Below are 14,790 nucleotides of genomic sequence, written 5' to 3'. Positions count from 1 at the left end.
TATAACCAGTGTGACTATTTTTATCATTATTCATTTTATCCGGCTGTACAATGTTTTTATCACAACACCCAATCTTTTTTGGATCTACAAACGTTACATACCAAACTTTTTTTGACTCCAAAAAAAATCCAACAACTTAATCATCATCATTAACAAGATCAAACGACATCTAATTAACCGTCCTCTTTTATCAATGTCTGGGCACATTGCATGACTTGTTGGGAACCTTGGAGGCAATAGCCACACGCGTAAACTTTTCCACTTCGCTACCTAATTTCAGCACCTGCTGAAAATTTTCTCTTTCAGCACCATAACATTACTCTAATGTTTAAACCTAAGATACTCAGGTATTTCAAACTCATTATTAGAAGATTACTTCTACTTGTAATGTTTTGTATAAAATTTATCAAGAGTAAAGTATTATTTTTGTCTTCAACGTTTGGAGTAAGTCTTAAAGTTGTCTTTAATGCTTTAAAATTGACTCAATGTTGTCCTGCCGTTAGGAATCTGTTAACAGAATTGACGGCGGGATAAAATTGAGACAATTTTAAAATGTTAGAGACTTAAATAGGACGAAAACGTAGGGACAAAAGCGATACATAGAAATAAATTTTAATTTTATCCTTCAATAATATCATTTTTTTACGGTACATAGTTATTCAATTATTTTTTTAATCACATCTAAGTAAATTACAGTTAATCACATTACTTTTATTCTAAATAAATTTATTTTTTATAATTTTGCTCTTAAAAATTTTTACTCATCATACAATATTTGTAAAATGACTAGTATATAAACTTGTGGGGAATAAAATGATACATATACAGTAAAATAATGTGATTATGTAATTCTAGTCATTCTACAAAAATTTTATGATGAGTAAAAACTTGTGGACACCATGACAAGGAGAAAGATTAACATTATGTGCCTACAAGAAACAAAATGGGTTGGTGCGAAGGCTAGGGAATTGGATACTTCTGGCTTCAAACTTTGGTATACAGGAAATGTGAAAAATATGAATGGGGTTGGAATAATTGTGGATAAGCAGTGGAAGAAGGACGTAGTGGATGTCAAGAGGATGGGAGATCGGATCATCTCTATCAAACTTGTGGTGGAGGGAGGTGCTTTCCATGTGATTAGCGCCTATGCACCGCAAGTGGGTTCGGACGAACAACACAAGATAAGGTTTTGGGAGGATCTAGAGAGTTTGGTTCAAGACATAACTTTGGGAGATAAGATTTTCTTAGGAGGAGATTTAAATGGCCATGTTGGTAGAGAAGTGACTGGATATGGGAGTATTCACGGAGGCCATGGTTTCGGGATGATCAATGTCGAGGGTAAAACTATTTTGAACTTTTCCTCAACATTTGATCTTCTCATCGCAAATACATGTTTTAAAAAGAGATACGAACATCTTATAACATATAAGAGTGGCATGGCAAGCTCTCAAATCGACTTCTTCCTATTGAGGAGAGTCGACCGAAAATTTTGCATTAATTGTAAAATTATCTCGGGAGAGAGTTTGACAACACAACATAGGGTGCTCGTCATGGATTTCCGCGTTGAGGAAAAGACATTATACGAAGAACCCAAGGACAAGGTGGTGGCGGATGAAAGGTGAGGAACAAAGAAGCTTCCTAAGACGGGTAGGAGAAGAGGCAAAGTGGGATGGAAATGGAAGTGCGGAAGAGATGTGGAGGAAAATGGCAGAAGTTATTAGAAGAACAGTAAAAGAAAGCTTTGGTGAATCTAAAGGAATAAGACCAAGAGACAAGGAGTCTTGGTGGTGGAATGCCAGTGTACAAGAAAAGATAAAGATAAAAAGGGAGTGCTTTAAAGAGTGGTCTTTATGCCATAACGCAGATAACTGGGAAAAATATAAGGCGGCTAAGAAAGAGACAAAAGTGTCTGTAAGTGAAGCAAGAACAAGAGCATATGAGGGTCTCTACTAGTCTTTGGGTACAAAAGAAGGAGAAAAAGGCATATATAGAATCGTAAAGAGCCGTGAAAGAAGAACGAGAAATTTGTATCAGGTTAAGTGCATAAAGGATAAGGATGGATAGGTGTTGGCTCAAGAGGAGAAGATTAAGGAAAGGTAGAAGAGTTACTTCTACGAGTTATTTAATGAGGGACAGAAGACTCTTCCGAGCCTTGGTCGATTATGTACAAGGGAAGAAGATCAAAACTTTGACTACTATCGAAGAATTCAAGACCTCGAGGTAAAAGAGGCTCTAAAGCAGATGAAAAATGGCAGGGCAGTAGGACCTGATAATATCCCGATTGAGGTTTTGGAAGGGTCTTGGAGAAAAATGCATCAACTGGTTAACCAAGCTTTTTAATGAGATTTTAAGGTCAAAGAAGATGCCTGATGAATGGAGAAAGAGCACCTTGGTACCTATCTACAAGAATAAGGGGGATATATAAAGTTACGGAAACTATAGAGGGATCAAGCTTATGAGTCATACCATAAAGTTATGGAAAAGGGTGATAGAACGGAGGTTGAGAAAAGAGACACAAGTAACAGAGAACCAATTTGGATTCATGCCAGGCAGATCTACCACTGAAGCGGTATACCTTTTAAGAAAGATGATGGAGAGGTATCGTAGTAATAAAAGGGATCTACATATGGTGTTTATTGATTTGGAAAAAGCGTATGATAGGGTACCAAGGGAGGTCTTATGGAAGCTTTTAGAAAAGAGGATGGTAAGGATCGCATATATTCGTGCAATTAAAGACATGTATGATGAGGCCACAACTAGTGTGAAGACTCAAGGTGGTGTGACAGAGGAATTTTCTATTGGTATAGAATTACACCAGGGATCATCCTTAAGTCCATACCTTTTCACGTTAGTCTTGGAAGTACTCACAGAGCACATCCAAGAGCCTGTGCCATGGTGGATGCTTTTTACCGATGATATCGTCCTTATGGGAGAGTCAAGGAAAGACCTAAATAAGAAGTTGGAGTTATGGAGAGAAGCTTTAGAAGTGTATGGTCTGCGCATAAGCCGGAGCAAGACGGAATATATGGAATGTAAGTTCAGTCCGAGAAGGGAAAACCCTAATATAGAGGTGAAGATTGGAGAAAATATCCTACGAAAAGTTAAAAGTTTTAGGTATCTTGGGTGCATCATACAGGATAATGGAGAGATTGAACAGGATGTAAATCATAGGATCCAAGCAGGGTGGTCAAAATGACGAAGTGCATCTGGTTTTATATGCGACAAAAAAGTGCCTTTAAAACTTAAAGGTAAATTCTATCGCACCGCTATAAGACCGGCTATGCTTTATGGTATGGAGTGTTGGGCGGCTAAAGGGGAGCATGAACATAAGTTGAGTGTGGCAGAGATGAAGATATTGAGATGGATGAGTGGTCATACGCGATTGGATAAAATAAGGAATGAAGATATAAGGGAGAGAGTTGGAGTAGCACCCATTGTGGAAAAGATGGTTGAATCGCGTCTTAGGTGGTTTGGACATGTGAGAAGAAGATCGATAGAACATCCAGTCAGGAGGGTGGATGAGATGAAAGATGGACAAGGAGCGAAAGGCTGAGAAAAACCTAAGAAGACCATCCATGAGGTGGTCAAACGAGATCTACATGTAAATTGTCTCTCTGTAGACATGACACATGACAGAGCACAATGGCGCCGTTTGATTAATGTAGCCGACCCCACTTAGTGGGACAATGCTTTGTTGTTGTTGAATAAAAATCTTTAAGAGTAAAATTATAAAAATAAAATAAATTTATTAAGAATCAAAATAATGTGATTAAGTGTAATTTATTTAGATGTAATTAAAAAATAATTGAATAACTATGCACGGTAAAAGATTGATATTAGTGAATGATAAAATTAAAATTTATTTTTATGTATCGTTTTTTTTCCCAACATTTTCGTCCTATGTAAGTTTCTAATGTTTCAAAATCGTCTCAATTTTGTCCTGCCGTCAATTCCGTTAACAGATCTCTAACAGCAGGACAACATTGAGTCAATTTTGAAATGTTAGGGACTTAAATAGGACGATTTAAACGTTAGGGACAATGTTGGGACTTACACTAAACGTTGGGTACAAAAACGATACTTTACTCATATTTATGAAACACTGACACTTCGCTGGGTTGTCGTGTCCGCGTGTCGAACATATTTCAGACACGACACTCACCGATACCCGTCCGACACGCGTGTCTGCTGTGTCCAACCGTGTCTTAATAAAAAATAAAAAATTCTTCTCCGGATACGCCTGGACACACTTAAATACCATCACGTGTCAGCGTGTTCAGTCTTATTTTTAACATATATTCTTAAAATAAATTTAGATATAGTATATATTATTATTTATTAAAACAAAAAATATTTTAAATACTTGATATGATTAAAAAAGATATTAAAAATAATTAAAAATTTTAATTTATATATTAATATCAATAAAATATCAAAATATCATTACAATTTATCTAAAAAATACTTTATATTTTATATGTATGCGTGTCCCCATATCATGTAAAATTTTAAACTTCGACGTATCAGCATATTCCGTGTCTGTGTCAGTATTCGTACATCATATACCACCACCACTTTAGAGATCTTATAAAGTGAATAAAAAATTTTGTAAAAATAATAAAAGTGAAAAAATATAATCAGTTTAGATTATTTGATAAGGAAGTAAGGAACTAATTGCAATAAAATTATTGATCCACTAATGATTACTCTTTTATTTCATTATTCATTATTATTTTTGAATTTAGATCCTCTAAATTTTGAATTTTACTTTAAAGAATAAGGTATAATCTCTCACTATTTATTTCATAGGTGGGATCAAGAGAAAATATGAGAGAAAAACCATTCAAAAATGAGAAATTACACTTTATCCTCTAAAATGAAAATTTAAAATTTAGAAGATCCAAATTCATTATTTTTATAGGATCCAGATTTGCAGTGTCATACAAAAATCTAATACATCTAGTATTTACTTGCCAATCAATGATCACCAGCCACACCATCATTTCTATGTTAGAATAAACAAGTAAAGGTAATAGCTCCATGATCATCTAGAATCACACTCCAGTGGACGTTCCTACTTCCTACAACTGAAGTTCCTTACTCATACAAAGAATGAAAGAACCTAATAGATAGCCCAAACTTCAGCTATGGTTATAGTGCAGAAACCTTTTCTGACAGACCAAGCTAGGATGAACTCCTTCACGTGGTTCAGATGGTACCACCATAAATTTGTCTTATAAAAAAAAGTGTTTCTAGTGCACAATTTTACCATGAAAACTACATAGAAAATGGCTAACCAAAAAGACTAATACATTAACCTCTGCTATGAATGCATGATATATATTATATGTTATACAACCACAACCAAGTCTTTTCCCACTAATTCGAGTTGCTGACTTATGCAATGTACTATACACTACTAAAATTAACAAAACATATATGTATAATAAGGAGTTTTATTCGTCGAAAATCAAATTCAAAAGTTGCAGTTCAGTATGCAGCATCATGATCTAGCCCTCTCCTCTGATTCAAGATATATACTCCTCACTCCGCAGCAATGGAATACTAATTGCACAGCAATGTATCTCGCGTAGCATTTCCAGTTGTTGGGTTCACTCTGTTACCAGTAACAAATTCTGTTATGGATGACTCTGATGAAGCATGTTCAGAAAATAAAACGAGATTAAAGTATAATAACATAAGTCTTTACCCATCTGCAACTTTGCAGAGATATTCGCGTTGATCGTCTCTTAGCGGCACATCAGTAAAATCTGGCTCCAACCAAGATAACAGACAAGGTTATTATTTAACCCAACTTATGCATCTAGTTTGCACTGCATTAATGAGTATATTACTCTATACTCTAACATCTAGACTGCATGTTGAGTATCCAAAATTACTGCAAGTTTTTTTTAACTGCATATTGAGGTATGAATTCTTAAGTAATTTTAAGCTACACTTGGAACAGGCATCCTACTGATTCTATATATTTTAGATTTTTAATCACAAAAGTCAGTTGCATACAACAGGCATGACCATAGATATAGTCCAAACAGAACTTGCTAGTTTGATGATATTAGTGTTTCTTGGAGAGGACTAATAAAATTTGGTAACTGTTCAAGATAGTTGTGTATCATAGATAAGTGATGCAATTACTTACCTGCTCCGGTAATATTTGATCCTTTAAAAGATGTATTTCCTGTTGCAAGTGCACCTTCCAGGTTAGCATTGCTTAAATTTGCCTACAAAAATTGGTCATGCCATGCAGAAGCCAACAGGATCAACATTGTGAAATGACTGAAGAAACAAAAAACCCATCACTTAGAGTAGAGCAAATTTTCAGCTTTAATTAAATAAAAAGAAGGGTTAATGGTATGTGACTGGAAGCAGAGTTAACAAAACAGCAGTTGCAGAAGAATCCACAGTCCATACTAGTTGACTCATCTGCATTTAATCTTATATACTAAACCCTAATTTGCTTACCTTTTGTTGAATCTGATAGCATTTATTGGTAATTTTATCTCTTTTATAAGTGATTTAACAAAGGGACAGATGATTGAATAAGGGTACAAATCAGTAGAAGAAAATTACATTACCTTTGTGACATTTGCCAATGAAAAATCTGCACTTCTAAGATCAGCATCTGAAAGGTCAGCACCTGACAACAACAAGAGAGATAGGCAGAGAACAAAATGTAAATACACAAGTATTTGTGCTGTTTCAAGAAACATTATAGTATACACATGTAAGCAGCAGGAAAACCTGTTAAATCAGCATCGAAGAAGCTAGCACCTAACAACTTTGCACCTTTAAAATTGGCTTGTCTCAATATGGACTGTAACATTCAATATAACAAAAGGTAAGTTGCATCAGAACAACCACATTCTCCATTAACTAAAAAAAAAAAAATAGAAAAAAGAAAAAGGAAGTTGGACCGTTTTGAAGTCTTGCTTGATGAGGGTCTTTCCACTGAAATCCTTGCCAGAGAGATCTTGTCCCCTTGTGACCTCTTGGCCATATGGACCTCCACCCTGGTTGAATTGAACAAGCTTCAGTGTTAACAAAAGTTATGAAGCAGATCAGAAACGGTTAGTGATTAGGGAATTGGACCTTGAATGCAAGTGCAGGGTCAACAAAGAACAGGGAAGCAGAGATGAGAGCAGCAAGGGTGGCACCAGACACAGATTCAGCCAATGAGAATGTCAGCTTCTGAGAAGAAGATTGTTGTTGCTTGAAGCTGAGTGTGAAAGGAGCAAGATGACAAGTGGGAGTTCTGATATGAGGTTTAGAAGTTGAAGAGGAAGTGGAACACAGTGAGAGGATGTTGAGACTTAGAGCCATTTCTTCCTTGCTTGCAATCAGAGACAAACGGTGAAAGCTACCATGCCATGTGTGGATACTGGATAATGTTGTCTCTCATCCACTCTGCATGTTTTCATTTTTTATTTTATGATTACATACTAATACTGTAAAAATAAAATTAGTCCACAGCATCAATATCTTATATTCTAATTCAGATATTCTTGATTTTAAAATAAAAATATATATATATTTTTATAGATACATAAAATGAAAGGTATTTTAAATAAATAGAAAAATTGTATTTAAACATCTCTCAATCTTATATATAATTAGGGATGGCAACACCACCCGAACTTGCGGGTACCCACTATGTCCTTATCCGATCGGGACGGATAATTATCCGCCACGCACTAGAGCAGATTTTTAGCGGGGCGGGACCGGGTTTAGGTGTTACCTGTTCCGATATATATATAATATATAATTTTAATACATAATATGTGTAATATATATAAAATAATTGATAATATTGTATTATATTTAAAATTTTACTTTAATTTATGTTATGTATGTGATGATGGTTATATAAAATTTGAAATTTAATTTTATTTATTAGATTTTAATAATTATAGGGGCGGGTATCCGCGAGGGCGGGTTAGGGTTCAACCATTTACTACCCGCGGATAGAAGTGAAGCGGGTTTTATGCGGGTTATTGTAAGGCAGGGCGGGATCAGGTAGAGCAAAAACCCGCCCCTACCCGCGCCGTTGCCATCCCTATATAATAGATAATCAAGAAATCTTATATTCAAGTATTTTATACTAAACAAGTAAAGAAATAAAGAAAAAAAAAAAAACAGACGATTATCCTAAATCAATAAGCATAAGAAATCACAAGACTCCGACCAAATAACATGAGTTGGATTGGTCTTGACCGCATATCTCGCCAGCCAATCTGCCACAGCGTTAGCTTCACGGGTAATCCATTCAAAATCCACAACCCAAGGTCTTGACAGAAGCTCTTGGATCTTTTGAAGAATATCAACCACATCACAATTAAGCTTTTTTGGCGAATTTGTTTAAAATGTGCAAAATGTAAAGACAATCTGTTTCGCACACAATATCTCTCAATCCACAATCCCAAGTTAAAATCAGACCCCTCCAAAAAGAAAAAAACTCATATGACGATAGGCTCTGGAGGATAGCTACTAGAACAACTCGAAATTTAACGCCCATTAGAATCTCTAATAACATAACCAATTCCTGCTAGATTTCAATAAAAAAACAGACCCACATCACAATTAACTTTAAAAGTGTTACTTGTTGGAGGGTCCCACTTCCTTCGATCCTTAAAAGTTATACAACTGGCACTGGCAGACTTTCTTAAATCATTAGCAGTTATCCGAGCCATAGCAACAACTTTATAGTCTGTCCACTGATCTTCATTGTTGAAAATATCATTACAACGATGCCTCCACACCCACCAAAGACCCACCCCTACAATTACCTCATTGTTCGGCATGACTTTCTGAATCCAAAATTCCAAAAGAATACCTTCAAATGAATCAATAAACAAAGGATCCCACATTTACCAAAGGGCAAAAAACCCTAATAAGCCAAGTGAAGAATCCTGTAACGTAAATACGCCAAAACGAAAATTGTTTCAGCAATAAGCCAGACTGTATTTTTATATAATTCGAACCAGGGTGGTTCGAACTCTATTTGTTAATAATTCGAACCACTGCAGTTCGAACTACAGAGAGAGAAGAAGCTTGAAGTAAATCGAACCAGGCTGGTTCGATTTACAGAGAGAGAAGCTGTATCATATAATTCGAACCAGGCTGGTTCGAATTATAGGTAAATATGCTGCATTAAGTAATTCGAACCACGCTGGTTCGAATTACACAACTTCTAATTCGAACCACCTTGGTTCGAATTAGTGGTATACAGAGCAGTATATATAGGGTTGTAAACGTGAGTTGCTCTCATTAGAGGGTGTAAGATGGCCAGTGAGGAGAGTTTTGGTATTTTGGTTCACCACAGAGGATCCATTAAGAGGAAAACTCGTTCCGGTGTGAAGTTCACAGATAAGGATCCCCTCTGTATTGTCGTCAGTCCTACGACGAGCTATGATGACCTTGTTAGATCTGTGCTGATGAAACTCGGTGTGGAAGGTGCGAAGCGGGTTAAGAATTTTTTCTATCGCATTCCAGTCACGGTCCTGCAGGATACTGTGAAGTATGATTGTTTCACGATTGGTAGTGATGAGGACCTGCAAGTTTTGTTTCTTTGTCGGAGGTAGTTCCCAGAGGTGAGGACACCAGAATTGTTGGCAAAGCTGGTTGATGTGGTATCCAGCTCAGGGGGTTCGAACCGGAATACCACCACTGTAGCCACGGCAGCCGGTTCCAGTTCCAGGCCTGCCGTTGCTTCTTCGTCCATCCCTGTGTACAAGACAGCGGTCCAACCGGTCGCCTCCCCGTCTTTCGCTGTTGATCTCAATGATGAAGTAGGCGACGTGGTAGGATCATTTGATGTTCCGCCGAACGGTTTACAGGGCGTTCCACCAGTGGGCGTCGGAGACGGATTGTTGGATGATGCAGAGGCGGACGACGTCGAGCCGGATATGATTGAGGATGACAGCGGCGACGATGTCGGACCGAGTGAGCCTGCATTGGCGATCGGTGGTTCTAGTTCTGGCACACAGCAGTATCCACCATATTTTTCCTCTTTGGACCTGGACGCCATGAGGCAGGAGGGTATTTCAGGGCATTCCGTTGGATACGGAGCTAGAGATGCGGAAGGGACAGCTGGTCTGACAGAGTTCCAGGTTGGTCAGCAATTTCAAGATAAAGATGAGGCCCTGTTAAGTGTGAAGACCTACAGCATCCGGCGAGGGGTACAGTACAAGGTAGTGGAGTCTGATCATCGCCGTTATGTGGGCAAGTGTTCTGAGTTTGGGAATGGGTGCACCTGGTTGATTCGACTGAGCCTTAGGCAGCGCAAGGGCATTTGGGAGGTTAAACGGTACAATGGACCTCACACTTGTCTTGCGACCTCCATCTCGAGTGACCACAGGAGCTTGGATTATCATGTGATTTCGGCGTTCATTATGCCAATGGTCAGGGCCGATGCATCCGTCAGCATAAAGGTGCTCCTAAATGCCACAGCAGCACACTTTGGGTTTAGGCCGACTTACAGGAGGGTCTGGATGGCGAAGCAGAAGGCTATTTCCCTCATCTACGGTGACTGGGATGAGTCATACAACGAGCTCCCTAGGTGGGTGTTGGGAGTCCAGTTAACGATGCCGGGTACTGTTGCGGTCCTACGCATGAGCCCCGTTCGAGTTGGTGGACAAGTTGACGAGTCTCAAGCCTATTTTCACAGACTTTTCTGGACGTTTCCACCGTGCATCGAGGCATTCCGTCATTGCAAGCCGCTAGTTAGCATCGACGGCACACATCTGTATGGCAAGTACGGGGGAACGTTGCTCATCGTGATTGCACAGGATGGGAACTCGAACATTCTACCTGTTGCATTCGCACTAGTTGACCGCGTACTTCTGAACCTGGCTAGGAGGAGGTACCACTCCAAGCAACTCCTCGAACCAAACCCAGGCTGGACGGCCACCCTCGATGTATATATGGAACTCTGATAGGCAGCCGCTGATGTAACGCCCGTCCACTGGCAAACCCAGCTGGTATGCCACGTCCTGGAGTGTGATCGTGCACTCTCCGAACGGCATATGAAACGTGTGCGTCTCCGGACGCCATCGCTCGACAAACGCACTGACAAGGGCCTCGTCCAACCGGAACCATCTATCGTTCAGCCTTGCAAGATGGTAAAGACCTGCCATCTGCAGGTACGGAACGTATCTGTCATCGAGGACCATGCCCTGCTGCCGCCGCATGCTCCTGATGCATCGCTGAGGCTGCGGAAGAAATGAACCGCATTAGTGGGACCAACTTAATTACCAGTGACAAAGATAATCAACACGATAATTGATAAACCTAAAAATCGTACTAAATATAAGCGCTTAAAAATCCATGAACGAGAACCACTTGCATAAACAACTAACATAAGAAACCAACATAAACCACTGACATGAAAGATCTAACATTAAACAACCACAACTAAACCGCTAACATAAACCACTAACATAAACCACTAACATAAACCGTTAACGTAAACCACTTACATAAACCACTTACACAAACCACTAAGATAAACCACCAACATAAACCACTAACATAAACCACTAACATAAACCACTAACAGAAACCACTAACATAAACCACTAACATAAACCACCAACTAAACCACCATCTAACCCGCATGCAAAACCACTAACATAAACTACTAACATAAACCACTAACATAAACTATTAACAGAAACCACTAACATAAACCACCATCTAACCCGCATGCAAAACCACTAACTCACATGTACCGGTAGAACAAAGTTATATCCGTACTAACCTCCTCGTTGATGACCCTAGCTATATGGGCGACTCCATCCAAGCGATATAACCGTGCCGGATCGTCCCCCATCAGCAGAGTATTCCGTTCAGGTCTTTGTCGGAGAGAATCTGGGTCCTTTTCTCTGAGATTTGGTGGGGTAGGGGAAGGTGAGAATGGTTCGAATGAGGCTGATTCGAACTCCTTATATAGCACAATCACTAGTAATTCGAACCAGGGTAGTTCGAATTACTTAGAACGCAACTTAAGTGTAATTCGAACCAGGGTGGTTTGAATTACTTGAAGACACTAAATTACCTATAATTCGAACTGGGGTGGTTCGAATTACATGCAATGCTAGTTCGAACCAGCCTGGTTCGATTTACTATCAACTCTTTCTTCCTAATTCGAACTGGCCTGGTTCGATTTATTCCTAAATGCAGTTCGAACTAGCCTGGTTCGAATTACATTAAAATATGATTTGGCCTATTGCTGAATCGATTTTCCTTTTGGCTCATTTACGTAAATTTGAAGTGATGTTGGCTTATTATAGTGTTTTGTCCTTTACCAAATGCTTCTTGATTTCACACAATTCCTAAGATAATTTCAGACAGTTTCACATCTTTATCTTTCCTCCCAAATACCATTACTCCACAAATCAACAAAAGAAAAAAAATTATTTCAGATATATGAATGTGAAATGTAAACTTACAAAATTTGTCAAGAAAACTCTACTCATTATACTAAATCAATTGTTACATATTCTCCACATTTTAAATCTTTCTTTTAAGATATCATAAACCCTTAAAATATTCCTCCAAGTAGTCGAGGCATTGTGAAAAAAATTGTGCACTATACTCCATCTAATATCTATCTTTATTATGGAATAGATAAATTGTATATTATTATTTACTATTGAAAATATTCACCTCCGAACTATTCCTAAACATATAACGTTATAGAAGAGTTATCAAATGTGTCTAAATCTAACAAAGAGCCTAACTAATATTATTGAGACACCTGATATTTATTGGAAAAAAAAAACAATATTAAAAAATATTATATAATTAATTAAGAATTCCAAATATCTCAATAATATTATAAATTTAAAACTTTTTTGCTAGGCAGGTTTTAGTCTTCTATAACATCCCCTACCCCCAAATAATGGTTTACTTTTTAATGGATTTGTAGTTCTATATGGAAAAATAAGGAAAAATTAAAATTGTATAAAAAAAATATATATCACTTTATTAGTGATAAATGATTTATGTTTCTAATAAATAACATATTCATTTGATTTGAAATTTTATGAGTATATTTAAGATCAGTTATGCTTTATAGTACAGAGTGTTGAACGGCCAAAAAGAGCACGAACATAAGTTAAGTGTGGTAGAGATAAAAATGTTCAGATGGATAAACGGTTATAAAATAAGAAACGACGATATAAGGAAAAGAGTTGGAGTAGCACACATTGTAGAAAAGATGGTAGAATCGCGTCTTACGTAGTTTGGACATGTGAAAAGAAGACCGACAAAGTACCCAATCAGAAGGGTGGATGAGATAGAGGGTGGATAAGGGGGTGAAAGGCAGAGGAAGATCTAAGAAGACCATTGATGAGGTGGTCAAACGAGATTTACATATAAACAGTCTCATTGTAGACATAATACATGATAGAATTCAATGATGTCGTTTGATTCATGTAAGCATGTAGTAGCCGACTCCACCTAATAGGATAAAGTTTTGTTGTTGTTGTTTATATTTAAAATTATTTAGAAACTACGAGCAAAAAAGCTAAATTCAATTTTTATGACCCATTTTTAATTTTTTTTAAATCTACTATCTACAAAAAGAAATAAAAAAAACTTGATTTAAAATCATCAAATTTTAAATATAAAAATTGTCCAATCGTAATTCATTGATGAGTTATCTATATGAGTATGTGACACATTAAAGCTTGTTTTGGTAAAATTTTTAAAAGCACAAATTTCTCATTTTTTGTTTGATAAATTAAAAAGATTATGTGCTTGTGCTTGCAATTTTTAAAAGATTGGGTTACTTTTGAAAACACTTAAAATAGAGCTTTTCAAAATTGTCTTGTACTTTTCAAAATTTAAAAATCTAATATAACTTCATATATTAACTAATTTTTAAATTTAATACTTGCATTCATGTCTATTATAGTATTTTGAAATTTTAAAAGTTTTTATACCAAACGCACTTGTTATTGCTTGTATTTATTGAAAGTTATTTTTAATTTGATTTACCAAACATAAATGTTACAATTTTTAAAAACTATCTTTTAAAAGTTAACTTTATAAGATACTTTTAAAAAATAAAAATTTTACCAGACTAAATTTAAGTACTTACTTAAACTGCATCAAATTACTTTTATTAACTCAGAAAAATATCCTAACCCCCAATTTGAGAAGTTGTGCTTTGTTCCAGACATTATTGGTGGAACAAAAATAGAAAATAATTTTTTGTCGCCGAGAAACAAAGCATCTATTTATGAGAAAAACCACAAGAGATTAGAGATGCAACAAATGGAGAGGGAAATCATTTGATGGAACATAGTTCTGGCATGATGAGATGGTCATGCTGAAATCGAAAATGACAAAAGTGATAGGTTAACGATTTGTTGTGATAAGGATACTTTATCATACCTTACGTAGATGACCATTTTCCATGATATATAGTTTCTCAAGAATGACTTCATTTAATATGAAGTTGAAAAAGTTACCTAATGTACGTGTATAAATAGAGGCTTAAGCCTCTAACAATTATACACAAGCAATAATACAAATACAAAATCTTCTCTTTCTTTCTACGTACAAAAGTTCTTTTCTATTCATATATTACAACAACAACAGAATAAATATATTATCCTTCCTTCCTTCTCATACAAATAAATCCTCTTTTATATTACAATCAAATACCCTTCTCCTTATATTACTATTACAATTCTTCCTCTTCTTTTATTTTATAAGTATTTTAAATTCTATTTTCTATTACTCTTTACATATAATATTAATAGC

General features: G+C 36.6%; 1 protein-coding gene across 1 annotated transcript; it reads right to left on the bottom strand.

Moving 5' to 3' along the window:
* Positions 1-5,293: 5,293 nt before the first annotated feature.
* LOC112733638 (thylakoid lumenal 15 kDa protein 1, chloroplastic) lies at positions 5,294-7,575 on the bottom strand. The gene is made up of 7 exons (XM_025782673.2): positions 7,111-7,575; positions 6,936-7,031; positions 6,763-6,835; positions 6,597-6,658; positions 6,161-6,242; positions 5,711-5,771; positions 5,294-5,617 (listed from the first exon to the last, which is right to left on the bottom strand). Exons 1-7 carry the CDS (start codon positions 7,339-7,341, stop codon positions 5,566-5,568), a joined length of 657 nt encoding a protein of 218 aa, XP_025638458.1. The 5' UTR covers positions 7,342-7,575; the 3' UTR covers positions 5,294-5,565.
* Between the last annotated feature and the right edge of the window lie 7,215 nt (positions 7,576-14,790).

The sequence above is a fragment of the Arachis hypogaea genome, chromosome 13 (assembly GCF_003086295.3).
Source record: "Arachis hypogaea cultivar Tifrunner chromosome 13, arahy.Tifrunner.gnm2.J5K5, whole genome shotgun sequence".
Taxonomy (NCBI): Eukaryota; Viridiplantae; Streptophyta; class Magnoliopsida; order Fabales; family Fabaceae; genus Arachis; species Arachis hypogaea.
The sequence above is the reverse complement of the archived record's forward strand: the minus strand, read 5'-3'. Positions and strand labels throughout refer to the sequence as shown.

Coding starts and splice junctions, on each gene's coding strand:
- LOC112733638 (XM_025782673.2), bottom strand. CDS start 7,341: ATGGCTCTAAGTCTCAACATCCTCTCACTGTGTTCCACTTCCTCTTCA. Junction 7,032..7,110: donor ACCCTGCACTTGCATTCAAG/GTCCAATTCCCT, acceptor CAATTCAACCAG/GGTGGAGGTCCATATGGCCA. Junction 6,659..6,762: donor CTTCGATGCTGATTTAACAG/GTTTTCCTGCTG, acceptor TGTTGTTGTCAG/GTGCTGACCTTTCAGATGCT.